The sequence below is a fragment of the Micropterus dolomieu genome, linkage group LG20 (assembly GCF_021292245.1).
Source record: "Micropterus dolomieu isolate WLL.071019.BEF.003 ecotype Adirondacks linkage group LG20, ASM2129224v1, whole genome shotgun sequence".
Lineage (NCBI taxonomy): Eukaryota > Metazoa > Chordata > Actinopteri > Centrarchiformes > Centrarchidae > Micropterus > Micropterus dolomieu.
The window spans coordinates 35,010,956-35,036,907 of NC_060169.1; the positions used below are offsets into that span (position 1 = coordinate 35,010,956).

General features: G+C 40.2%; 1 protein-coding gene and 1 long non-coding RNA gene across 7 annotated transcripts in view; one reads left to right on the forward strand and one right to left on the reverse strand.

Moving 5' to 3' along the window:
• Window positions 1-1,116: 1,116 nt before the first annotated feature.
• Window positions 1,117-2,874, forward strand: LOC123959482. The gene is made up of 3 exons (XR_006822310.1): window positions 1,117-1,208; window positions 2,335-2,459; window positions 2,654-2,874. It is a non-coding gene; the product is annotated as an uncharacterized LOC123959482 (long non-coding RNA).
• Window positions 2,875-11,045: 8,171 nt separating this feature from the next.
• The window catches only part of znf536 (zinc finger protein 536), a 223,041-nt gene continuing 208,134 nt past the window's right edge, over window positions 11,046-25,952 (reverse strand). For all 6 annotated transcript variants that reach the window (XM_046033563.1, XM_046033557.1, XM_046033559.1 and 3 more), the window contains one exon: window positions 11,046-11,934. In XM_046033563.1, coding sequence (XP_045889519.1) covers window positions 11,642-11,934 — 293 coding nt within the window. In that variant the 3' untranslated portion in view covers window positions 11,046-11,641. The remainder of the gene's footprint in view (window positions 11,935-25,952) is intronic.

Sequence of the window (25,952 nt, forward strand, 5' to 3'; positions counted from 1 at the left end):
TGAGCCTCACCTCTTACGCTTAATCATAATGGACCTGAGCCAGGCACCATCACACTTAAAAGTGTGCAACTTCAGTTGTACGTGATCACCATCACAACCAGTCACGGCACTGACTGGGAGGCGGTTAAAGTCATTAGCCAGGATTCAGTCAGAAAGACCAAGGAGACCATTCACATCTGATGCCAGAGACCATCTTTGGCGCTGAAACCAGTTACAGTCTCCACCGCAATAATAAAAAGACAAACAAATGTGCTACAACTCTGTTTACAAAAACAGCATCGTAGCAACTTTTTAAGTAAAGGCATGGGCAGCCCATCCACTTCAATGTGTAAATGTCAGTCCATACAGCTTGAGCGCTTAGCGTGGAAGTAAGTATGCACATAGGCTATTCTCAGGTGGCCAAAAATCCATACTGCTGTCATGTGTTGACACATGGGGCAACTCCATTTGCTGATGAAGACTGTGACATGTGGTTAAAAGGTCTGAAAGCTACTAAGTGGTACTGTCAGCTTTTTGATTCCATAAAACATGGGTATGATTTTCATTTTTGAAAGTTTTTGTTATCAGTAGGAATAATAAGATTTGAGAGCACTGAAAAACATCAACCAGTCCGATTTTAAACAAACTTATTTAACTTAACAAACTTGTTATTTGTAAACTTGTAAATTATAAAAAAAAAAAAAAATAAAACCAGTAATTGAGAAAGATGTTTTCTACCTTTACAAAAATTCGGCTGATTTAGTATTGTTTACATTCAAATTGGTATTGTCTATAACACCTTGTGGGTACATGACCTTCTAAACACGTCATGGCTCAAGTAACAATTTTGCTTTCTACCGGGAGCTGTTAGTTTGAACCAGGTATATGATTGGAGGAAGTAGCAAGCTGGCAGGAAAGGGGCGACAGGAGCTTTTAACACTAACTTTGGGGGAATACAGTGTTATCATCAATGATAGACATCATGACTACAAAAATAAGATCCGAGTTGTTAAACCAGGATTATCCTTTATAATTAAAATAATAAATAGATGTCATGTTTGTCAGAATTGGTTCACAACAATATGTAAGACATACATATGAGCCCTCTGCCTCTCTTGTTCTCACACACTCAGGTTACCTCACGTTGACCTCTCCTGACCCCTGATCGGTGGACAGGAAATGACAGCGGAAGCAGTTCAAAGCGTTGGGCAGGAGCTGCGAGGCATGAGGTGATGGCAGGGTTCTTTGTCTTCAAAAATGAGTGATCTGCTGTCTAATGCTCTCTGACGGAAACACATGACCATGTCCACAGCTCCAGGATATATGTCACAGAGACTGTAATGTAACACTGGAGAGAGAAAACCTTTCTATGTAGAATTATTTATGTTGGCAACTTAAATATGTGCATGTGTGTGACTGTGTTTGAGGGAGTTCATGCATGTTCTACAGCAGTGATGGTGTCTCGTTAAAAACATGTATGGACTTTTTTGCTTTATGAGCGCAGTTCATGTGTGTGTGTGCGCGCGCGTGTGTGTGTGTGTGAGAGAGAGAGAAACAGAGAGAGAGAGAGAGACAGCAGAGTGACAGCAGACAGTGCTAAAGTCCCACCTCAGACGACAGTAATGGAGACGTCAGCAGGATAACAGAGCCGGTTTGCGCTGACAGTCATCCACTCAAACAGATGCAACACCATATCCTATAGTGTGGCTGGACACACAAACACTGAAGCAGAGCCTGACATGCACATAGGCACCGTATTAGATGAGCATCATCCCCGTTCATAGTGGAGATGATTCCATTTGCAGGACCACTCAGCCTTTTGATGTTTTTTTCTGGAAAGAGAAGCTGTCTAGGAAATGCCTGACTGGATAGTGTGTGGGTATCTATCTATCAAGCTGTCTCATCATGTTTGGTTATGAGCAAATATCAATGATTTTTAGAAATATTAATAATAATTAATATTACAAAGAATATTAGTAAAGATGAATAAATACGGGGCACCTGTAATCAGGGAACAATAAACAAACGTCTCAAATATCTCATATACCACTGGTGGTTTGCCCTAAAAATACCAATATTCAAAAAATTATACATTTTACATTAATAAGGTGGATAGTGAATCCAAGCACATACATCACAACCAGCTTTACCACAACACAGTACACAAATATCCAGAGGCAAAAGCCCTTTTAGAGGTACAATAAGATTTATTTAACTTCAGCACAGATCAATTGTCAACAATTTCAGCCAATAAACCACTATCATCTACTCTAAGGGAAAATAAAAGCATACAGCAAAAAGCAAGCATATGATGCGTGTGTGTGTGTGTGTGTGTGTGTGTGTGTGACAATATAGGGTGGAGAGCGAGGAAGATGGCAGATTTTACCAAAGGCAAGTGGAGCTTAAGCAAAGGGTTAGGAACCAAAATGGAGGACGCACTGTACCTTTCCTCACCAAGTAGTAGAGCGGGACATCAGAGGGTATCCTTCTTACCATAAAGAAAACAGTGGAATCCATATCTTTCTTCTGCAGGTCTGAGAAAATTGTGTTGTGCCCTACTGGATCCAAAAATGTGTTTGGCAAAGACAAAACAATCGAGAAAACTAAAGAAAACAGGTTCTTGACCTGCAAGTTAGACCTGCTGAAATGGGATGTTCCTTATACATTTATTCAGACATGACAGCACATTTATAGAAAGAGCCACAAAGCTTGTGTGATATTTGGCACCCGGTGTGTAAGAGGGAGCACAGGGTGAGACGAGAGAGAGAGAGAGAGAGAGAGAGAGAGAGAGAGAGCGCAGTGGAGAGTTTAAAATGTTGTGACAGAAAGGAAGAACTTTTTTTTCTTTCACAGGCTGCATCACTGACAGATTTTGAAACTTATTTTGTTGTTGAAGTCTTAGTTAACAATCGTGAACACGAGGGATGCTCGCCCAGCGTCTCCAAGTAAATCCAGTGATATCAATTTTTTTGCATCAGTTTCATCATTTAACGTCATTAGAGACAGAAATCTGCTGCCTGTTTTATAATATCCGACAGTGCACAAGCATGGACTGACAGGACGTTAAGTTGGGACTCTTGTTTAATTACTGTTAGCTCACATGCTGTATGTAGCCTACAGCGCTTTGCTAGATATTCATTTATTCATCCATGCAGTTGGTCTGCATAAAAAGGGAAAATATAGGGAGAGAATGCTGGAAAGATGATTACTGTGGTTGTAGGAGGGTTTTTTATAAACTTATTTTGCCCAGATTGCATCATGATGGTGGTGTTGGAGGTGGGGGTAGCTTAATATCATTTATCTGATCTACGAAGAATCTCCTCCACAATTTAAAATAGGCTTTCAGAGTGTTTCCTAGATAATTAAACGGATTTTGTGCCTATGGGATTATGATTGATCTCTTTCTGCTGTTGACCTTGTGTGCTGCTGCAGCCTTTACGTTAATTGTCAGACGATACAGTGACAGAAATGTAACTAGGTTCGACCTCGTAAGATTGCTGTCGTTCCAGGGTGCTCATTCAGACATGAGACCGACACGTTAAATTGCAGATTAACGTAAAGTGTTGCATGTCAGAAAGGGGCTAAAGACTGCAGTCAGAGGGAGAGTAACAGTAGAGTGGGTGGATGTAAGGAGAGATCAGTAATAATTTGGTTTCCATTGCTGAACATTTGACAGTTTGTTAAGTTTAGATATGTTCCTGTTGAGAGGAAAAGATCTGCTCTCTCTGCCTGTTTATTACACATAGTCTTTCCCAGAGGAAAGCATAACCCAAAAAGAAATCTCATAGTTGTTTCCTTCATTTCTCCTAGACACAAATGAGCTACTTTTAATGCTAAGGTGAGGCCCAAGGCCTTTTCTCCTACTTCTCAAATTTAACTCAGGAGAAACAACCACATATTATTTATGTCTCTGATGATTGCTAAATAGGTCTACTTTAAGTCTCCTGAAGGGGAGACCATATGATTTCAGAGAAAGAGCTAAGAAAACTCAGCTATGACTCGTAGGATCTCCTCATATGTGTCTCAGTTTTCTCTCAGAAGAATTAAACACATTTAACTCACCTGTGTCTTACTCTGATCAAAACAACCTTAAATATGTGTAATTTAGGTCTCCTGAATGTGGATCAGAACAAAAGCTCCAAGATATGTCTCAATTTTGTCTTAGGGTCCTTTCACACCTGAAAGTCCGCATCAAGGTGGATTTGCGTCTGACATCAGAGTGTCGTCAGTTCCCTGGGTAGCTTTGACAAGAATGTCCTGACATATTTTGTACTTCCTGGTTCGGACTATTTGAACTGTATTGTACAGTGCCTCATCATACTTGAAAAGTTCGGTTTACTATTTAACTGAAACACACCGCAATAGAACACTTACAATTAAATAAGCGATAAAAAGCTCCAATATTCTGGAAGAAGTGAATTTAATTTGCGCTTCTGGCAATTTAAGATGTATTTGGTTAATTGTATCCTGCATTTTTGTTGTTGTAATAAACATTTCATAAATACAATTTTTTTTAAAATGACTAAATTTAAAAAAAACAACACAATGAGTGAATAAGGAATGAAAAGATGCTTATCTATCCAGTTTATTGTTATTAAGGTATTACTACCTGCATCACCAACTAAACTACTACTACTCAGGCTAGTTAAAATTCGCTAATTAAATGTCCTTGTCATGGTAACATTGCAGGCTATTGTCGCCGCGAGGAGAGACCAAAGAGGTGGGTGGTAATTTGCTTCCAGAGTGGCCGTCTGAGAGAGTGTAATATCTAATCAACTGTTCGATATGACATTTCGTCCAGCACCACTATGAGGTTGACATTTTTGGTTTGGAGTGACATTACCTTGATAACTATTGGGTGGATTGCCATAACATTTGGTGCAGATACAAGGTTCCAAGAGAGTGAATCCTAAAAACTTTGATAATCCCTTTACTTTTCCTGTAGTGCTACCATTTGGTCAAAGTTTTCACTTATTCAATGAAAAACCCCAAAATGATTGGCATAAAATGTGATAGAGACATTTATTGTGCCAAGAGGATTAATCCTTAATGACTTAGCGCATCCCCTGACTTTTTATCTAGCGCCACCATGTGGTTATCATTTATGGTTCAGAAATAAATTTCTCAACAAATATAGGATAGGATTCCATGAAATTTTCATGAGATGTTAATAAATGTTAAACCTTGTTGTCTTTGTCCTTTGTCCAAGTAATTTCATGTAGCATGCATCTGTGGAGCCCCTGGTTGTTTCCACTTGTCTCAGCTCTAATGGGAAAACAGATATTGGAAATTAGTCTGATTCTAGAGACAAGGTGAAAAAATGTTCCTCTCTTTATTGCTGTCATGTGGAGGCATCAGCCAGTCCGACACATTCATCTCACTTTATAAGAATGAGCTGGTTTCATGCCATGCACCTTATTCATGTAGCTACAATTATCTATAAATTAATAAAACCTGACTGGTTATTACTAGGAGAAAGAGGGAGAGAGAGGGGGAGAGACAGATGCAGAGAGCAGGAATATGAAGGGCTGTACAGTGAACAATCTCCAGATAATTAAGAGGAAGATAAACAAAACATAAATTTGGATATTGCATTTATTTGGACTACCACTCAAATATGCGTGAACCACGTTATTTTAATTAAAAGATAAATCTATGTGACACGCTGCTTCCCAGTTAATTATTCAGTGCTGTACAATAAAAACAAAAACCATTAAATATGCCACGCGCTCTATTTCTCCATTAACAGTAAAAAGCGCTCATCCTGGGGACAACATTTCAAATTCAGCTGCTGGTTTGCCTTCCCCCCCTTTTTTTGTCCTTTCGTTGAAGTGTTGTTTTTTTTCCTATTTCCATTTGCTTTGCATTTACATTGCTCTTCAGACCTTACACTTGTAAAACATTTGATGTGGGTATTTGCTTCTTTTGAAATGTATCCATTACAAGTGGAGCTCTTTATTCCGAGGCTTGGCACAACAAATTTTAATTTTTAAATCTTTTACTTTTTAAAAAACTTTTTTTTTTTTACCAGACCTCTGTTTGTTCTTTTGGTTCTGGTGAAGCAAATTTCAAAAGCATTGACTACGATAAAAGATGATCAAATTGATGAAAACACTACACGCATTTGGATCTGGATAGAAATCTTTATAAGTCTGGCTCCCTGGCTCCTCCTATAAAAAGGTGTCATTCAGCAATGCATTGAACCTCGAAATGCTCCAGATGTACATATGTGTATGGGAAAAGAAGCTACCAAATTAATGTAAAGTAAGATTTTAGATTAATATATAAAAAGTAAGTCTGTCAACTGTGTTTGTTACATTAAATGATGTAGAAGGAGCCCTCAAGTTCCACTCCACCTATCAAATTTATACTCCAAAACACATGCCATGTCTTCGGCATGTTTAGGCGGGGAGAGGAGAGACGTCTGGCGGGCAGGAAAAATCAAAATATCTCACCATTTACTTGGTTACACATGGGACTCAAACGCCGTTCTCCTGTGTGAAAGTCCTGGACTGGTGTGACCTATGCATCCACCACAGCTACCGTCGTACAGTCACTTGAGGTCATTGCCACAATAAACGTAAATGTGGGTCGTAATAACGTGCTGCGCAACCTATTTGGTCATTTTTTAGGGAGGACAGCCTCCAAGCAGTAGAAGAGCGAGAGGGAGCTCAATCTAAGGCTATGTTCAGATTGCAGACCGAAGTGACCCAAATCCGATTTTTTTGCTCAAATATGACTCAGATCTGATCTTTTTATGACAGTGTGAACATGCCAAGTCACATGGAATCTGAACTTTTCCAGTTACAGGTCAGATCTTTTTAAATACGACCTGAGTCTGGACACTCGGATCGGAATTGATGCGACTTTGACGTCCCTCTAGAGCAGCTGTTCTGTTGAAGACGGAGCCGCGGCGAAATATAAAGCTCCACATAAAGCCAGTATTAAACATGTGGCTCTCTTCCTCCTTCCTAGCGCCAGAAACCGTAATGAAAAGGACAGAAAGCTGTGAGCACTTGTCATAATTTGAGAGAAATGTGACCCGTGAGAAGACAATGAAAAACAGCAGTCTGTGAAAATTGGGAGGGTTAGCAAGTATGAGCTAACCTCTGTGGCTCCGTTTAATTCAGCACGAAAGCGTGCCGCGTGTGACGTTGTGTTATTCTTCTGCGCATGCGGGTCACTTTCAGGCCACGGACAGTGCACACTGGAGTCTGATAAGGCCCACATTTAAACAATAATGTGAACTGTTAAACAAGAAAATCTGATCTGGGGAAAAAATCAAAATAGAGCATTAAGGCCTGCAGTCTGAACGTAGCCTAAGAGAACTCCCGAGAGTTTGACCACACCTGAGTTGGTGATTGTTGGGACAGTTGAAAGACTAACCAAGACGGTTTTGGTGAGTTTTATTTTGGTTCTGACAAGTTTAATGAAGCAAGCAATTTGTTCCGTGAAAGAAGTTGTTTGGTTGTTATGGAAAATTGGTGTAATAATATTTCCTTTATTGTTTTTGTTGTTTGCCGCTCACACATCTTCCAGCTGAAACTACATGGGGAGGCCAGAGTGATACACTTGAGGTACAAAGTGGTATTACGAGAGTAGAGGCTGGGGCTAGCCTGTTAGCATGCAAATTTTAGAAGCAACAATACATCTGACATAATGTCACATCCAGTGTGCGATTTGTGTAAAAAAACGTTTCTCTGACTGTTGATGGGCTATGTTTCGCGACTTGTAACATGACAGTGTAGATCAGATAGTGCTGTGGGCGGGACACTGAACAAGACTACAGAGTGGTGATTATTTACAGCGAGAGAGGCAGCTTCAGAGCCAAGATAAATTCCACAAATGGCACCCTGGTCACAACTACTACCTCTTTACATTCTGTTGATTGTTACAGTTAATTTTTTTGTTCATGTTTTAAACAAAAATTCTGGCCATGTCTTACAGATTGTGTAGACTGAAGGCTGTAGACTTGTTTTCAGGCTTCTAAACCCTGCCTTTCCCTTCTGTTTTGGATCTTCTGTTGGATCCCATGGGTTGCTTATTTACTCCCCTGTTGGGACACTTGAGGCATTTATATCTACACTCTTGTGATTTTAGATGTAAGCTAAGTGTAGTGACTGAGTGACTTAGACGCAGCCTTTGCAAGCAAACACCATTCACCATTATTTTTCCGTTTTCATCGGGAGTATTCTAGGTACAGTATATTATGTTTTAAGACATAAATTAAAAAATTACCACTTTGATTTTAGTACTTGTACCAGCAGTATTTTACTGTCAATACTTACTTTTACTTGATTGACCTGAATGGTATGAAGGGTTCCAGACACAAAGGAAGTATTTCCCAGAGGTAGAGGTTTTATTGCAGAAAAAACACAGGATAAAACTTACTGTTCAAATTACACCAGAACATCTAGACCGCAGCAAACAGTCTATGTTTTTAACAACTCTTAAATGAAAGATTTTGTCTTTTGTTAAACAGATGTGCAGTAATAAATAATAACCATGGATATTCTTCTGTTAGATACAAAGTTATCTACTGTTAATATAAGATTATAGTTGGAAACAAAACACCTCTCCTCACTTCTCCTTCCATAGGCTATAGAAATCTTTTTAATTTAGGAATGTGGGCAGTATTGGACTAGGATCGCATACTACAGAATCCATTGCAGTCTGAAATAAATGGGCATGGTTTCAGTTCTTTTTTTTCTAGCACCACTGATTATAATTGAGAAAACTGCATGTGCTACTTCACGAGGAAGCTTGACGGAGATCAAACAGCATGTGGACAATGGAATGGATTATTTTGGGATTACAGCGGGGGGTGGGGGGGTGGAAATGGTGTATCGTTCTCAGGGATGGACAAAGAGTACAAGTCACTGAGGAATCACAACAAATGCCGTTCTCCAGCCCTGAGACAAAAAAACAATTGCCTCATCTGAACGAGGTGATGAAACTGTACTGATTTACATGCTTTAGTTAAGTCAGGGTACTGGTGCCATAAACTGGAATGTGCACTTTTAAAAAAAACTTTTTTTTCCTATTGACTTTTTGCTGATATATGTAAATGTTCACCACGTGCACACATATATAAACACGTCCAGAAAAGCAAGCTACAGCCACCAAAAACACAGTAGTGCATTAAAACCTAAAGTTTATACTACATTAAGTTATGTGGATCTCATAGGGCGAAGCTCAGTGGGAGACCCTCCACACACAGTTATAAGGCAGTGAGAAGTACTGTACTGTCCTACCGAAAAAATAAATAAATGAAAATGAAAAACAGGAGAATTGTAAATGAAATACAGTATTTTGTGAACTGAAAATACTTTTGTGTAGGAACAAGCAGTTCAAATTGTAGTGCCAATTTAAACCACAATTACAGCAGTCCATAGAATGTTGAATTTACTCTATAAAGTGCAATTTATACTTCTGCGTCAAAACGATGGCGTAGCCTCTACATAGCCCCCTACACCACGCCATCACCTACAGCGTAGTCTGACGGCTGGGTAGCCTTGCAATGCCTCCGAGCCGACAGGAAGTGCCCGTGCTGTGAAGTAACTTTTACTAGCGGCCAAACAGCGGCTGAAACACGGTGGATCAATATATTTGACTGTCACAACCCGAGCGAAATGACTCGTTTCACTATCAGAATGTGATCCATTTGGTCGATAACATTTCAAAAGGCTACACCAGCCGCACAATTTCACACCCATTCATGTTAGTGGAGGGCTAAACCGGGAGTTAGCCTGCTCGGCCGGCAAAAGTCAACACAGTGGACGCTGTAGTGCTACCGCCGACTAGCGTTTGGGGGTGTAATTGCAGAATGACAGGGACACCGACGCACAAGTATAAAATGCGCGTAGCCTACGGCGTAGCTACGCACGTAGACCCTACGCAGGAGTATAAATCAAGTTTAAGCCTTCCTCTTTTCTTTTTATTTCCGTCTCTCTTTCTTCTTTTTCCTCTGCACGTCCGCTCTCCCTTCTCTTTGGTTTTCCCTCCATCTCTTCATGCGTGCAGGGGGATTGTATTTCTTGCTCTGTTGTTGTTGGTGTGTGTGTGTGTCGGACTGTAAACTCCTTTGGGTAGAGCTGTGGCACTGGAATTTTAAGAGTTTAGCCCTCTCCACCACTGCATGTGTGTTTGTACGGTAAGATATTGACTTTCTTATAGTCTGGATCATTTCTCTTTAACATAAAAACATTAACAACCCCCAGCCCCCACCCCCTACCACCAATACTGACATGACACAAAGCGCTATACTTTCTTATTCTCCTCGCCCAGTAGTAACCAACAGCTGCCGGCAAAACAAAGTACAATCAAAGTTGATCTTTTTTTTCCTTCTTTCTTTTTAAACCATTTTGTTTTCAATGCTTTATGTTGCCTTTCTCCCCCTTAAGGAATAAAACCTATACAAAACAAAAAAACACTACTTACACATAGAAAGAGAATGCCTCCTTTGAAATTAAAATAAAAATCAGCATGTAATAATTATTAATACAAAATGTAGTATAAGTAGCTATATAAAGTAGGGTCATGTGAAAGATTATCTAATTTTTCATCATGTGTCACCCTGTGTAGAGGAGGAGATTAATCTAGATTTTTGTCTGAGTTGATGCCCACAGTTCCTAGTCCAAGTAAAAGCAGCCTGAGCTAAAACACAATCAGTTAAAACTCCCCGTCCTTCTCTGACATGGAGCCTGTAAGGTGACCTCCAGACGTTGAATTGCCAAAACTGGAGCAGAAAATGTCTAAACGTTGGCTAATGGATGCTTTAAATATGCAGCTGATTGATTTGTGTTTTCCAGGCCATTCTAAGGGATTGGGCTACTATTAGAGAGAATGAGAGTGGAGGGAGCGATGGAGGTGACTTGAGGGGCTCCGGCCAGCTGATGGGACTCAACTTGACCCCCAGGCGTACCGTCCAGAGTCGGGTTACCACTGTAGGACTCTGAGTGTCTGTTTGTGTGTGTTGTTGAATTGATTTCCTCTGCGATGACAGCTCCAGTCAGGCTGGCACCAACTCCACCCCCACCCGCCCTCTCTCCATCCCCGACACACACACACACACACACGCCGCCATCGCCGCCACTGACCCTACAACACACACACACACACACACACATACAGTGATCATCACTCGCGCTAGGAAAATGGCAGCCACTGGTGTTATGTTCTAGGCTGACTGTGGTGACTTCCTCCTCCATCTTCCCATCAGTAACTGTTCTGCTAAATCGTTTACACAGATCGTTTTTCTGATAAAAGCATTATTTTTGGAGAAAAGTCTTCACAACGATTTTCGATTACATCTGGCTTCCGTTTTGCTTTATAGCTTCCTTTGTCCATGATTTGTCTGAAAACTATGATTTCATTAACAGTCTCTAACACTTTCTCTTTTCCATTCTTACACATAATCCACTGTGCTTACTTAAAAAAAAAAACTAAAATGTCGAATCACCTCATCACAGATAGATTATAATGTTTTCTTAGTAAATGTCCACAGACTTCTAATAACACAAATAGAGTATGTTTTGTCCGGGTCTTAAGCACAGGTCTGTTAGAAATAAGTGTCTGATGGTACAAATGTATAGTATTTTAATTAATGCATTGTCCAGCACAGACCCCAAACTCCCTCCTGAATGTTATTAACCAAAACAGCTCACGGCAGCATCACTCCTGGTGACGAGCTGTGGCCTCCCCCTGCAAACAACACAATGTTACTCCCATGACTTCCATCCGCTCCTGTCGTGGGCTGATTACATATAACACCACCAACAGCGTCATCTGGGTTTTTCTCTGTGACATCTGACTCGGGGCGGGAGCGTTTGAAGCGTCGGTCAGGGTACTGGCTGTTGTCAAAGGGCACGCGGTGCACACACAGCACATGAGTCTTCAGGTTCCCCTTCTGGGAGGCACTGTAGGGACAGTAACTGCACTTGAATGGTCTCTGGCCTGGAGAAAGAAACAGAACAAGAGAACATTGAAACCATTTTAATTTCACACTGTTCATACCGTATACAGTGTAGCATATTCATATTTATATCACCATGGGTGAAAGTCTCTTTACAGTGTAGGCAGATGAACACACAACAGACATCCACCCACACTGGGTCAATAGCTTGGTGGGCTAATGGTTTTGTGGGTTACAGGTGGGTTGTGACGTGAGAACATTTGAGACACACTGATCCAAACAGAGAATGCCACATCATCATATTGATATGAACTACCAGGGCTAACAGCTGCATAGAGGGCACTGATATCCAAACCAACACTGACAAGTTTGCAACTTTACTATTAGGATCAGTTACAGTAACAGATGTTACGTGCCTTGTAGAAGGGCATATTTGTGTTACAGCCTTATTTTGACTGTTTTGAATGTATGCTGTGACATTTTCTCGTTTATTGTTCAGCATTTCGTGCCAAAAAGCTTTGAGCGTACTCTTGATAACGAATGTGTTGAATACATTTCCATTCTTATGAAACATTTCCAAAGTTAATTTTAACCCCAATGTGTGCATCCATGATTGCTACTGATTTTCATTTTGTTTGCTTTTTGCTACTTTTCTTGGGTCTTTACCTGTCAATCAGTGGCACGGAATTCAAACAGAAAAACAAAACAAGACCTACTTATCATTGTTACCATGATGTCTTTCCCCTCATAGAATTATAGCCACTTGTTGCGCTTTGGCATGCCCCGTGCCTGCTGCCCCACCGCTCTCCTGAAAGCTATGCGGTCACTTGCCACTACTTTTGTCCATTATGTTGCTGCTCATAAAGCATTTGAAAAGCCCCACATCCATCCACCTGTAGGTTCCCCATTGGGGAAAGTTATTGTAGACTCCCCAGTCCCTGCTGTGGTGAGCTTGGTGTTTCCTTGTTGGAAGTGATGAGGTCAGAGCATCTATCTAAGTACATATCAATGTTGTATTCATTTTAATTTCACATAAACAAGTGGTTGGCTCACTGACAAGATAAGATGTATTTACTTAAATACACATACAATACATGTGATTACTGCCTGCTGCCCCTCCATCATATCAACAGTGTATTAAATTACATTAAATAAAAAGGCCGATATATTGGCCTGTAACCCTAACTTGAACCTCCACCCTTATGGCCACAAGTCAATGTCTCAGGCCTTCAGGCTTCCACTGGCCCTTATAAAGGTGTGTTAACAACATGAAAGATTAGACTGAGTAACAGAGACTGGAAGAAACGGGTGAAGTTGATGGAAAAAAGGAGGGGAAAAGTAATTTCCTCATCTGCACCACCCCAGCAGCACAGCCGCGCTCCTTATTGAAACAAATACATCCTCAAAACATTACCCAACACTTAATACTCCTTTCACTTTGTGCAGTCAGAGAGCTCCCACAAATTCATCTGAGCTAAACTTTTGCAGCTCCCTGAGTCAATATGCATCTTTTGAAGAGTGTGCATACATCTAGTCCCCTGAACACAATAGCAGAGCGGAACAAGGCAAGGGATCTTTCTCTATCTCCCCCCCTTGCCAGAGCTCCAGCACAGAATGTTCTCCCTAGATTGAATCTGAGCATCACTGCAGCAAACACAATGGCCCTTAATAGCACCAGCCGTTTGTTTGAGGGATGCCGATTACACCGCCATCATAACCCACTTCACTTAGCTCACTCACTCACAGACAGACAGAGAGGACAAAACAAAATGGGGAGGGAGGGAGGGAGGAAGAAGGAGGGGCAGAATGAAGGGAGAGAGTTTGAACCTCTCTGGTACTTTAGGTTATTAATAACAGTACATTTTCCCCTACCCTTGTTTTCTTTTTTTCTTTCTTTATCTCTTATTCAACTTGAGATGCTCTGAATCAAATTAACATATGGGGTTTAAAAGAGGTGTAGGGAATATCAATAGGTACAAGGCAAGGAATTAAAGAGGAAACAATCTATTTGAAGCACTCACTTGCATACACATGGGGTTAGGAGGAGTGAGTGCATAGTCTACGTATAATGTATAATGACGGACACGTGCACGCTAAAGTACACACACACACACACACACACACACACAGACGTGAGGTGAGGATGCACCAAGGCATCGCAGGATGCGCAGAAGCAGCTACTTTGTGTTTGGCAATCTGACACAGGATTTGGAGCCGCTCTGGCTTTCTGATATTACATTGTTTGCTCCGGAGCCACACAAAGGGGATTGCTACAAGTTTGGAGGCTTTGGATGTTCCAGTTGTCTGAATTTACAGATAAGCTAGTCGGCGGCACACAATGAAGGGTCCCTTTATTCGTGTGCAGTTTAATTTCACACTCTCTTACATTACGTTAAGTCCGAGAGGCAGAATATCTCATCCCATTTTACACTTAGAGAGAGCAAGTTATGCCCTCAAACAACTCAACTTTTTTCCCCCTTTTCCCCGCTTAGTTACAGTTTGTCTCTATGGACTTTAAAAATAAATACAAATCAAGCTCAGTTTTATCTCCGGGGAGATGTTTAGGTAAAGAGAGAGAGAGATTGTGTTTTGAATTGCATGCCTTGAAGAAACTTTGGGTAGCATGTATAAACTTGAGTTATTGTTTAGATTGAAATTGACTACTGCTGAGCAATTTAGAGACACGCAGGCTATACTTTGTTATGGATTAAAAATTAAAGAGAGGCTTTCTCTATCTTTCCTATATATCCCATGCCTACACACACACACACACACACACACACACACACACACACACACACACACACACACATCCATGTCTCGGTGGCATTGTGAGGACACCAGACCAGAACATGAATTCTAGGAACCACCTTTTCTGAAGGTTCTACAGAAGTGAAAAAATCAGTCAGTCAGTCAGTATCTTGGAGTAGACATAGACAGAGATGTCACTTCAAATTATCAATCAAAGTAGAGTTCCTAGAGTGCCAGACTAGGAACATCTTCCGGGAGACTTGTCAGTTATTTAGTTATAAGTGAGGTCAGTATATACACGTTATGTTTTTTGTTCATCACCCTGCAAGACAGTTAATTTCCTTGTGATTTAAGGACTAATCATTGTTTGAAATCTAGCCGATGATGGTGGTGTCATCTGCAAACTTCACGACCGAGTTCTGTCCAGTCTTGAGTGTACAGCGTGAAATGGTGGGGGCTGAGCACACAACCCTGGGGGGGCTCCGGTGCTGAGCACTAAGAGGTGGAAGAGGTGTGACCACCAACCCAAACTGTCTGGTGTCTGTTAGTGAGGAAGTCCAGTCTCCACTTGCAGAGTGTGGTATAAGCCCAGAGTGTAAAAGTAATGCTTTTGATAAGTAAATAACAAAGTAGCTAAACAGCTGAAAGACCATAATGACACTGGCAACTACAAGATTTATTATGGTCTCTCCCTAGACTTAAGCAAATGCTTTTGTTTCCTAAACCTAACCTGCAGCGTCAAAGTCCTGCGCCTCTCTCCTTTTGACTTGTTATCAGTAGAAAAACGTAGCCCTTTGTCCACTAAACATTATCTGGAAAGCAATTATGTTTTCTTTAAAACATCTTTGGCAAAACAAATTAGTAAATTTTAGGAGAGAGGATTTCAAACATGATTAAACGTCAAAGTGTTGACCACACTGTTTGATTGAAGACTGAACACCAACTACAGCAATGGGTTCATAGCACCAACTGTGGTGGAATAAAAGACACAATAAAATGGTCAGCATGGTGTAGAGAATATAAGCTCAAAGGTGTACTTACTAATGACCTGATGCTTTGAGTTGCATCAGGTCATTGGTAAGGACTGTGGTCATTAGCAAATAGAGCATGGTGTCAGGTGTATGACCTAAATGTGAACTTGTCAGTCAGATGGTGACAATTGGTCATGTATGGAGATTGTAACCCCCACCTCTGTTAGATTGTGTTTGGTAGAGGATGTGAATGACCCCATTGATCTTTTGTCGGGTATCAACTGGCATTTGGTCAATGACCTTGACCCTGGCCCAAAAATGCACATTTAGGTCAGCAAATGGAGCTGAATATGCAGGGCCCCGCAAGTCCTTTTTTTCTAACCCAGAACGGGGAGGCCCCCTCCTCAATAAATAAACCATGTCAAGCCAATCAACATCTCAGTTGGTGAGTGTGAGTCCTGGAATCTCTGACTGCATCACCCAAAGAGAGGACAGAGAGAGAGAGGTTATGTAGTTTGTATGATGCTTTGGCAATATTGCTGTTACACATTCATGCCAATAAAGCTAATTTGAATTGAATTGAGAGGAGTGTGCACGTGTCTAGATAGAGTGCCAGTGTAACGGCTCGCGCACAGGAGAACTATCATGGATGGCAGACAGAGAGACAGAGAGAATGGTTGACCCTCTCGACGGGGCTTTATTTCACCTGCAGAATATGAATGAAATACATTTTTAATCAATGAAAAGATAAAACATTTCACCTGCTTTAATGCTGCATTCTGCCAACAGGTTGACAGGCACTGCCTTCAACAAACAGCAGGTGTCATACTAAATAAATATCTGACAGCATCCCCACATCAACCTATCAAATTGTACTGAATTGAAAAATATATCTGTTGCCTTAGATTGATCTACAGTTATTAGTGCAATAATGTATACTAATGTGCAATTTCCGAGTCCTCCTGGATTCATCCTTTTCACTTGTGCTTAACAATCTACATTTTGTCATCATAATTGTATATACTATAACTTTCTTTTGTGAATCTATTCTGTACACACTACATGTATTGCATGTCTGTCTGTCCTGGGTGAGGGATCCCTCCTCTTTTGCTCTTCCTGAGGTTTCTTCCATTTTTTTCCTGTTGTAAGTCTTTTTTTTTGGTGTGTGTGTGTGTGTGTGTGTGTGTGTGTGTGTGTGGTGGTGGTGGCGAATTCCTCATTTGAATCAAGGGTCTAAGGACAGAGGGTGCTGGATGCTGTACAGACTGTAAGGCAAATAGTGATTTCTGATATTGGGCTATATACATAAAATTGACTTTACTTGACAAGATTATTTAGAATTGTATAACTGCTGTTGAGTGTTGGCTTGGTTGTAGTGTTTTTCTGCCAACATGCCTGTTGTCAAGAGTTGTTATTGCCCTCTGATGAGAGACCTCTGATGACGTCTGACGGCATAATTCTTGATAAACATCTATTGAATGGAGGCATGTTTACTACCTAAAAATGTGTGTTTTGTATACTAATTTCATGCAAGGATTATGTCCACTTTATAAATAGCAGGAATGTTTTGTGGTAGTACAATATCAAAGTGTTGCCATGTTCTCCTCATAAAACAATTGTTATATAAATGTAAAATTTTGCCTAGGGCCCCCTGTTGTCTAGAGCCAGGCCTGGTCAAACCTAATCTGATTTTTAATCCTTGTGTCTTGTGGCATTTCCCTGTAGTTGGTTCTGATTTCTCTGCTCTCCTTCTGTTTGTCTCAAATAACTGATTGTCATTGTGACTTCTGAGTTCATTCTCATGCTGATTAGAAAAACTCTTTTTTTTCTGTACGTATGTCTCATGTTGTAATTCACAGGTAAGTAAAATTTATATGAGCAATTGGGGTTTGAAGGGAGATTACAACTCTGCAGTAAATTGAACCTGAAGGTTGTTTGCTTAAGATTTGTCACTGAAACTATTTAGATGTTACCTTGCTGCCCACCACATTAGCTTACTATATCACTGAGAAGAAACTAAGGTGTTTTACAATACACTACAGTATCCTCCCACGCTATTATAGGTTTCACACCTGTTTGCTCAACTACGTTGGCATCGGTTTGACATTTTGTCAGTGGCTCACAATGCACCAATTCTTATCACTTCCAATGTGAGGTCTATCTTTTCTTACATAATTGTGAAGAATGAATCTCAATATACAGTGGCATTAATAACATATAACATATATGGAATAGATAGTTTTCTAGCCATTACACAACTCTGTGACAGTCATATTTTGTATCACATCACAGACCTGCAATTAATGTTTGCCTTTATGAATGATGACCACAAGAAATCCTTAACAAAGGGTAAGACAACAGCCACCACCCAAGTCAAACTTGCAGCATTTTTGGGACTGTGAACTCAGTTCAAACTAACCATGATCTTATCCCAAATGATGTTAACTAATAATTTTAGTTGCCATACCCCAAGCAATTGTTAACCTTGCGTTAACCATACTGTATTTGCCTTAAACACAATCTTTCACTAACCTTAACTGTGTCATAGCTGCTTTGAGCAGCTTTTGTATAAAGTGAGTTTTTTTTAACATGTTGGCACTGAGTGTAAAAAACCTTATCAACCGTAATCCAGTATTTTGTTGAATTGTCCAGTATTGACACTTTTATGGCAATAGGAATCCACAGACCTTTTAAAACTAATGGCCTTCCAAATTTCACTATCCGCCAATTTCTGTTCAATTTGCTCCATGTGTATGTTTCTCACCAGTGATATTCTACAATTTCCTTATTACATTTTTACTTTGCTTTATTTAAGTAATTTGTCATTTTTGTCTTTATTAGGGGCCAGACACTAGGTTGGTTATAGCCTTGCCTAAAGCCTTTCAGAATGAAAGAAGGAAGGGAAAGAGATACATACAAAGAGGAATAAAGACAAAGAAAAAGGAAAGAGAGAGACAAGAGAGGGGAGAAACAGTGGTGTTGTTTTCATTAGTGTGGCATTATCTAAGCCTGTTAATTAACCCCCCAAGGCCCTCTGCTTGGAGATCAGAAGAAAAGGGGGAGAGAAAGTAAAGAGGAGGGCAGGAGAAGATTCAGCGAGTGGAGGTGTGTTGGTATATATGTGTGTGTGTGTGTGTGGGAGGGTGCCACAATCATGTTTCACCTTCCACACATGCACATCCCTATTCGCGCCTCTCTCACCCCCCAGCCCGCTGTAATTACCCCCATAAAGGCGACTGTCCCTCTTTTAACCTAAACCTAACCTTAAACCAAGTCTTCACCCTAAAAGTTAATGATTTACAGTATGGGGACTTGCATTTTGTCCCAACTATGTTAATAGATTTATGTCCCCGTAACATGAGTAATACAAGTCCACACAAACACACTCCACTGGAGGTAAAGTAAAGATGCACCACTTGAGCTCTCGTCTCGTCTTTTCATGTGCATTTAACAATATGTTCAATAGCCATAGGAGGGCATACATCAAAAGCCTGGCAATAATGTCAAGAAACATATAGCTTTACAAAATAAAAATAAAGTCATAATGGTTTTTCCAATTTTTGGGTCTCTTTTGATTTGAAGTGCCAGTGAGGAGTGACAGGGAGAGAGGCAGTTTTTTTTGAGGTTGTAACTTACCAAAACTGTGCTTGTATTGAACGGTTTGTGGCCATATGTGAAAAACACACCATGGCTCTTGGAAAAGTGTTGTCTCGCCTGTGTCTTGTGAGAAGAGCTATCTTAAGATAGCAACAGATGGCAGTTCTGGCATCAAATGGCATTTAAGGACGACAGCTTTGGATTGGACGCCAACACGTTTTTCCTGGTCTTTCTGTGCCTCTGTATATGTGTGTGGCTGTGCATGGGTTTGCGTATGTGCACCTTAATACATGCTTTCCTATGTTTTTATATGTGCATTCGTTTTTTCTGCAGTGTGTGTTTGGGTAAATGTTTGTGATTATATGCTCAGTCCGTGTGTGTTTGTTAAAGAAGCTGCATGTTAATAAGAGAGAAGTGGGAAAAACCTGAAGAAACATGAGGATTTGTGTGTGTGTGTGTGTGTGCATGTGAATATATTAACATTCAACAGGTTCTGTACACAGAAAAACACTTAACTGACCATAGCTTATATTAAACAGAAAGATACCTATTTAAAAACACAGAGAGTAGAGTAGAAATCTTAAGGACGCTATGACAGCATGAAAAGGAGAATAGGAGATAGGCCTACAGTTATACAGACAGACAGAGAGTTTGTAGGCAGGGAGACCGAGACACACAGAAGGTGTGAGCAATTAAATGTGCTAAACCATCTGTCCAATAACCTGCTTGCATGCTGTGGCTCCCAGATTACTCAGCAAACTGCAGCAACACCCTCACATACACATAGACACATGAATGCCAACACACATCTACACTGAAAAATAGTGTTCCGAGCTATTTTGCTGCTGAAATCATACTTCTAGATCAGACCGTCCTCCCAAAAAAGCCGTATAGCTTGTCTGTGCAAGCAGCTTATTATAATAAATGTATTTACATTTATTGTTAGGCGGTGACCTCTGGTAGCTGTGGCAATTACAACAGGAGCAAAGGAGGAAGTCAGGTGAGGTAGTATTAAGAGTGACAAGTAACTAAATTATTTAAATAATAAAGCATTTTTTACATTTAAACCACACCTTCAAAAAAGAAAAAGGCCAGCTGTGTAAACTGTCAATGGTCCAAAAAAACTATAATATATATATACAAATCAGAAATGCACTGGGCCATTGCATGTTTTAAAAAGTAAATGTTGTGCATATCATATGTATGTCCTAATAGCTCCTTTTGCTGTATTATATACTTTTAAAATAGCAGGCTCTGCATGCAACGGGGTGAGGCCCAAAATAAAATAAAATTGGTTTAACGTTTGTATGGAAAAAAACGAGGAAGCTACCTACAAACATTTGAAGCTCTTTTTTTAGAGACGGTCCCAAACTTCAGCATGTCAATTTGCAGGCTCTATTATCTGATTATGAGTTTTATTCTGTACTAACAAACACACCTAGTGAAAATCAATAAGTGTTTAAAGATGAACCTTGCTGAATGTCTGAATATTAAACTTAAAACTATCTACACCTCCTTGTTTTGAGCCTGTAGATTTTGGCAAATCTCCATTATTGAAAGTCATGCTGCTTTGGCTCTGAGCAGCTCCTTTGCACTTTACAGACAGCAACCATTTGGATTATTATAAAGAAATAGTCTGATTCTGGTGACTATAAGCCAAGATCTGAAGTTAAAGGACTTGCCTGTTTTATATCATTTGTAATTGTATATGTATGTGAAAATGTTTTTGTTTACATCCCTGAACAGTCATGCTTTGGTTTTTGCTCCAGGAAAAAAAGAAAGATAACTTAAAAGTATAAGATTTCATAAATGTTGCCTGCATGACTGCATGGTCCAGTGTTTTATTTTTGTAATATATATAAACTCCTCCCACACCCCAGCCTCCTCCAAAAATAAATACATTTACATTACTTCAAACAGCCTGAAGGGATTTTATTCTTCTCTAGATTTCCTGTGATGAATTAAGAGCATTTCCCTCAACGAGCTGGCGTGTTGATAGAAAATTGGCCTGAAGTTTGGGGAATAGTGATTTGGTCTGTTTCCTAGCTTAACTAGAGAAAACCAACACGCAAATAACACCAAGGGAGGCACTTAAGGAGAGGAGAGGAACTGTTGGGGGAGAGGGTGTAGTGCTTTCAGCATCAAAGCCAGCTAAAACGTCCCCACAAGGGACTAGGTCCCATGTTAAATACTGAACTAGATTATTAATTGCGCTAATAGTAGGACCTGTTAATAAGAACCCAGAATAGCAGCTCCTTCCTTTCTGTCTTCATTGCTTGTTCTATTTTCATTTTTTAGGCCGCTTGTCTTCTCTTTGCTCAAAGTTTGCTTCACACAGTCATTCACTCATCTGTTTGCTTACTCAGTCACTGACTCACTGACATAACGCACACTCCCTCATTGGTTCTCGCACCTATTTGCTCTCATTCATTCAGCGAGTCACTCTTTCACTCTTTCTTATACCTTCTGTGACCAAATCACCCACTTACTGCTTCTTTCATTCACACGCTTAGTAACTGACTTACTCACATTTTCCTTTCTTTCCGTCACTCACTCTCTCATTCATGTTTTCTTGTGTTCACTTATTCACTTGTTTTATGTTGTTTGCTGACTCACTGACTCACTCATTTGTATAATTTTCCCCAGTCCCCAACCTTTGCAGAGTGGTTCACAGTGTGTGTGTGTGTGTGTGTGTGTGTGTGTGTGTGTGTGTGTGTGTGCAGACAAGATGCCCTACCTTGCCTTATTTTTTTCTCACTCCCTGCTGAACTGAGGGAGGCACAATCTGCTGCTGACCTGTCACTGCACACAGATAATGGATGCCAAACTGCACGTGTGGCTGTATCTGTATCGTGAATGTGTGTGTGTGTGTGTGGCGCGTGCGCATAGGCTGTCATCCATGTCTCTCAGCAATAAAAAAACAGAGGGCAGTGGGAGTTGATAGATATGCCGGCCACCTGCTTCTCACTCACATTCTGACACAAACAGCATTGGCTACTCTGCTGCATTAATCATCATGAACTTCCTTTGACCTCGACACACAGTGATAACAGCTTAAAGTTAGGGAAACAGAAAACACACGGCAGATAGGCAGACTGGGACACTTAGGTGTTTTCCATGAGAGTGGGAGAGTTTGGTTATTGCTGATTTAGTCTTTAAATAAAGAATATGTATAAATATATATGTGTGTGAGGGTGTGAGTGCGTGCACGTATCTGTAGATATTTGTAATAATTTAATTAAACTCTCTGAGGACTTCAGCAAATCCCCAACAGGACCCATCTGTGTCCCACAATTCCAAAACTGGTCCAGAGGTTACAGCAACATTGTGACTGGAAGGTCTTCATTTTAAAGTTCAGAGATCCAAGAACAACTGAGTGATGAAACTAAATGCTTTTGACTCTGTCCTTATTGGCTCAACTACTTTTGAGTCATTACATTTAGCTCACACTCTTATCCAAAGCAACTTACAATTGCATATATAGTCATATCTCACACACCTCTGGAGCCACTAGGAGTTAAGTGTCTTGCTCAGGGACACATTGGTGTCTTACAGTGGATTTGAACCTGGGTCTCTCACACCAAAGGCATGTGTCTTATCCACTGCTCCATCACCACCACCGTAAGGCAACACTGGGCAAAGCACTGAAGCCAAACTGCTTAGTAAAGCTGCTCAGTCGCTGACGGTCAGGGGTGCAGTGTTAACTAAACGGGTTAAAGCTCATCTCAGCTACTGCATTTTAGCCACAATTAAACGTAATTATCATCATTATTATGGATGATTTGAAGATACAAGTATAAAAAAAAGGCAAAGGTAAAAACATATGTTTTGTAACATTTAAAATTAATAATGGAGATAATTATGGTAATTGACGATCACAACATCTAAAAATCTGCAACAACAACTTTATATTTACTTGCTTGGTTAGAAAAAAGAAAAAGGGAGAACAAAATTTCAGTTGTTCATCAGAACCTTTTCCTATATTTCTGAGCGCAAGGCTGTATTACACATCTGATCCACTACATTTGCAAGACAAATATTCCACTAGAAAATATTCTGACAACTGTAAATCTTGCATTGTCTTTTTGCTAAATGTAAACATGTGCAGCAATGTAAATGTGAGGAGAGGTATTTAAAGTTGTATGTGAAATAATAATCTGCTTCACAAATAAGGTTAAAGTTGCGTGGTGTACATCAGGTTTTAAATGTATTTGTTGATTTGTTTGTGTTGAGTAACAAGCAGAAGGATAACAGGCAAACCTTTGAAGAGCATTATGTACATTCTCCTGGATTTCCAAATGCACACATTGTTTTTGATTGCTAGCCAACTAAACAAGGACCACTTTTTTTGTTCTGTTGGAAGACATATATTTCTTGTTGTGAAGAGTAGGCCACAAATATCAGTTTTAATTTATTTTTGGCATAAATTGTGACCCAGGTGATGCAAAATCACACCACTTTATTGGTAATTGGTGACAAATGCACAACCACAAAAAAAAATGAGTTTAATGAATGAGGGGTGTGTTCCCTTAACTATGTCTGTGCTGGAAGGGAATTCATATTACCACAGTGCACGCTTGAAAATGTTCACTGTCTGAACTTATCAACTGCTTCCTTGGATGTATTTTGCAAGGTGGGTAACATTAGCATTAGACAAAAATACCCCTTTTTCACAGAGATCAGCTTGTAAACACGATCAAGACTTGATCATGTTTTGCATTTTTCAAATGTGATCCTGCATACTGAATAATCTAACTCTATCTAATTTATCTTGCAAGGAGCTTAAATCCCTTTGGATCCAGCCAACACCACAACTTTTTAAAACCTCTCCCAGTAGAGCTGTTATTTACCCCGTTCATAAGCTCTCCCTTCTTTCTTATCTCCCTCCCTCATTTCACGTCCTTCTCCTCCTCTCCTCCCCGTCTTTTCCTCCTTCACTTTCCCTACCAGGGGAAGCCTTTTTGTTTGCTTTAAGTGAAATCACTCAATTCTTCCAGGAAGAGACTTTGGAGACCATCGGTAACCAAGAGAGAGGGAGAGGGGAAGAAGAAAGTGTGTGTGTGAATGAGAGTCCACCTTCCAAATAAGTTCCATTAATCATGGGCCAGAGTCTAATGTAACTAATATTTTACAATTAGAGGAGACAAGATGGAGCTGGGGGCCATCTATCTCCCTTACACCACATGATCATCGATTCATAAGAGCTGAGGAGGGAGAAAGAGGAGGCCGTAGCACACTAGCCCTGCAGAGAGCATACACTCAAAAACACACACACACGCAGACTGCTGGACACACATGCAGACGTTAACACACCCGCATACATAAGCACAGATGCTTAGCAGGAAACAGAAGGACGCATGAGAATGAGGGGACAAGCTGTCACATTAGCATTTGTTAGTATATGTTCTCCTTAAAATCAGGGCTGCAACTAACACTCGTTTTTCTTTATTGATCTTTTTTGATGAATGTATTCATTGTTTGGTTTACAAATGTCAGAAAATAATAAGACATGCTGATTCCACATTTTCAGACTCTAAAGTAACATCTTCAAATTCCTTATTTGGTCCAAGAAAATCAGCACAACCTTATATTTAAGATGCCGGACAAATATCAAAATTGATATTGATAGATTTCTTGTTCATTATCAATATAGATAAATTATTTAAATTTACTTTTGGACTTAGAGTGGTTGGAAGTCCTTCATTTAGTTTACACTGGAGTTTTTGGTTAAGCATGACTTTCATATGTGATGGTTATAGATGTATTTGCAATACAAATTAAATAATGATACATATAAACACAACTACACAGAGCACAATTCTGGACTAAAAAAAGAACACGTGGCACCTCTACACAGAAATAAAATCTATGTACAGAGCAAAAGGTGAAAATGGAGAGAGCATATTTGTACAAGTGAGGAGAAAACAAACAATCACAAGCACAAAAGCATGCTATTTTTGCAAAAGTGCCTTTGAGCAAGACACTGAATTTCTTCTGAAATTCACTGAGGTCCTTCTCTGACCCTCCTTTTGAAGAGGAGGAAGACGGAGCTGTAGCCCAAGAAGTTTTGACCAGCCACCAACGATAGCGTCTCAAATTTGTTTTATTTTGTCTGTTTAGTTAACTGATCAGTTATTTTGTCTGTAAATGAAGGTTTAAAGGCTGCTTCAAGGCCTTCTGTATATAGACACAAATACAGTTCTGATAGGGAAATAATACATTATTTGTTTATTGATATTTTGTTGGCTTAAGAGCAGTTCAATTCTACAATGTTGCTAAAGCCCCCCCCCCAAATTCCCAGAACACATTCAATGACATTCTTCCCCCTGCAATGCAACATGCAACTTCCTCAGAGGAGGACCGTACCCCAGCCACCAGCTCTGCACCAAAACCTGGTCTGCTGTGCCCTCTGGTGGTCCCACTAGAGAGCTGCAGTGCAAGACCACAGCCGTTCTAATGTACAGGAGGAGGGGAAATTAGAGGCAGCTGAACAAATGAGCAGAAAGACGGGTTCATCTGCAGGTCACCATCTGCCCGGCGACCAACCAAATGCTGGGACAACTGCAACCGCTGCAGCGCGTCATCTTAAACACATCAATCCACACGTAGAGGCGCGAGCACGCAAACAATTATACAACACGCCAGCTTGCATGTACAAACATGTGCTTACACACAAGGCTGCACAACATGCCATGGAGGAAAATGAGAGGAAATGGATACTGAAGAGAGAGAAAGAGAGA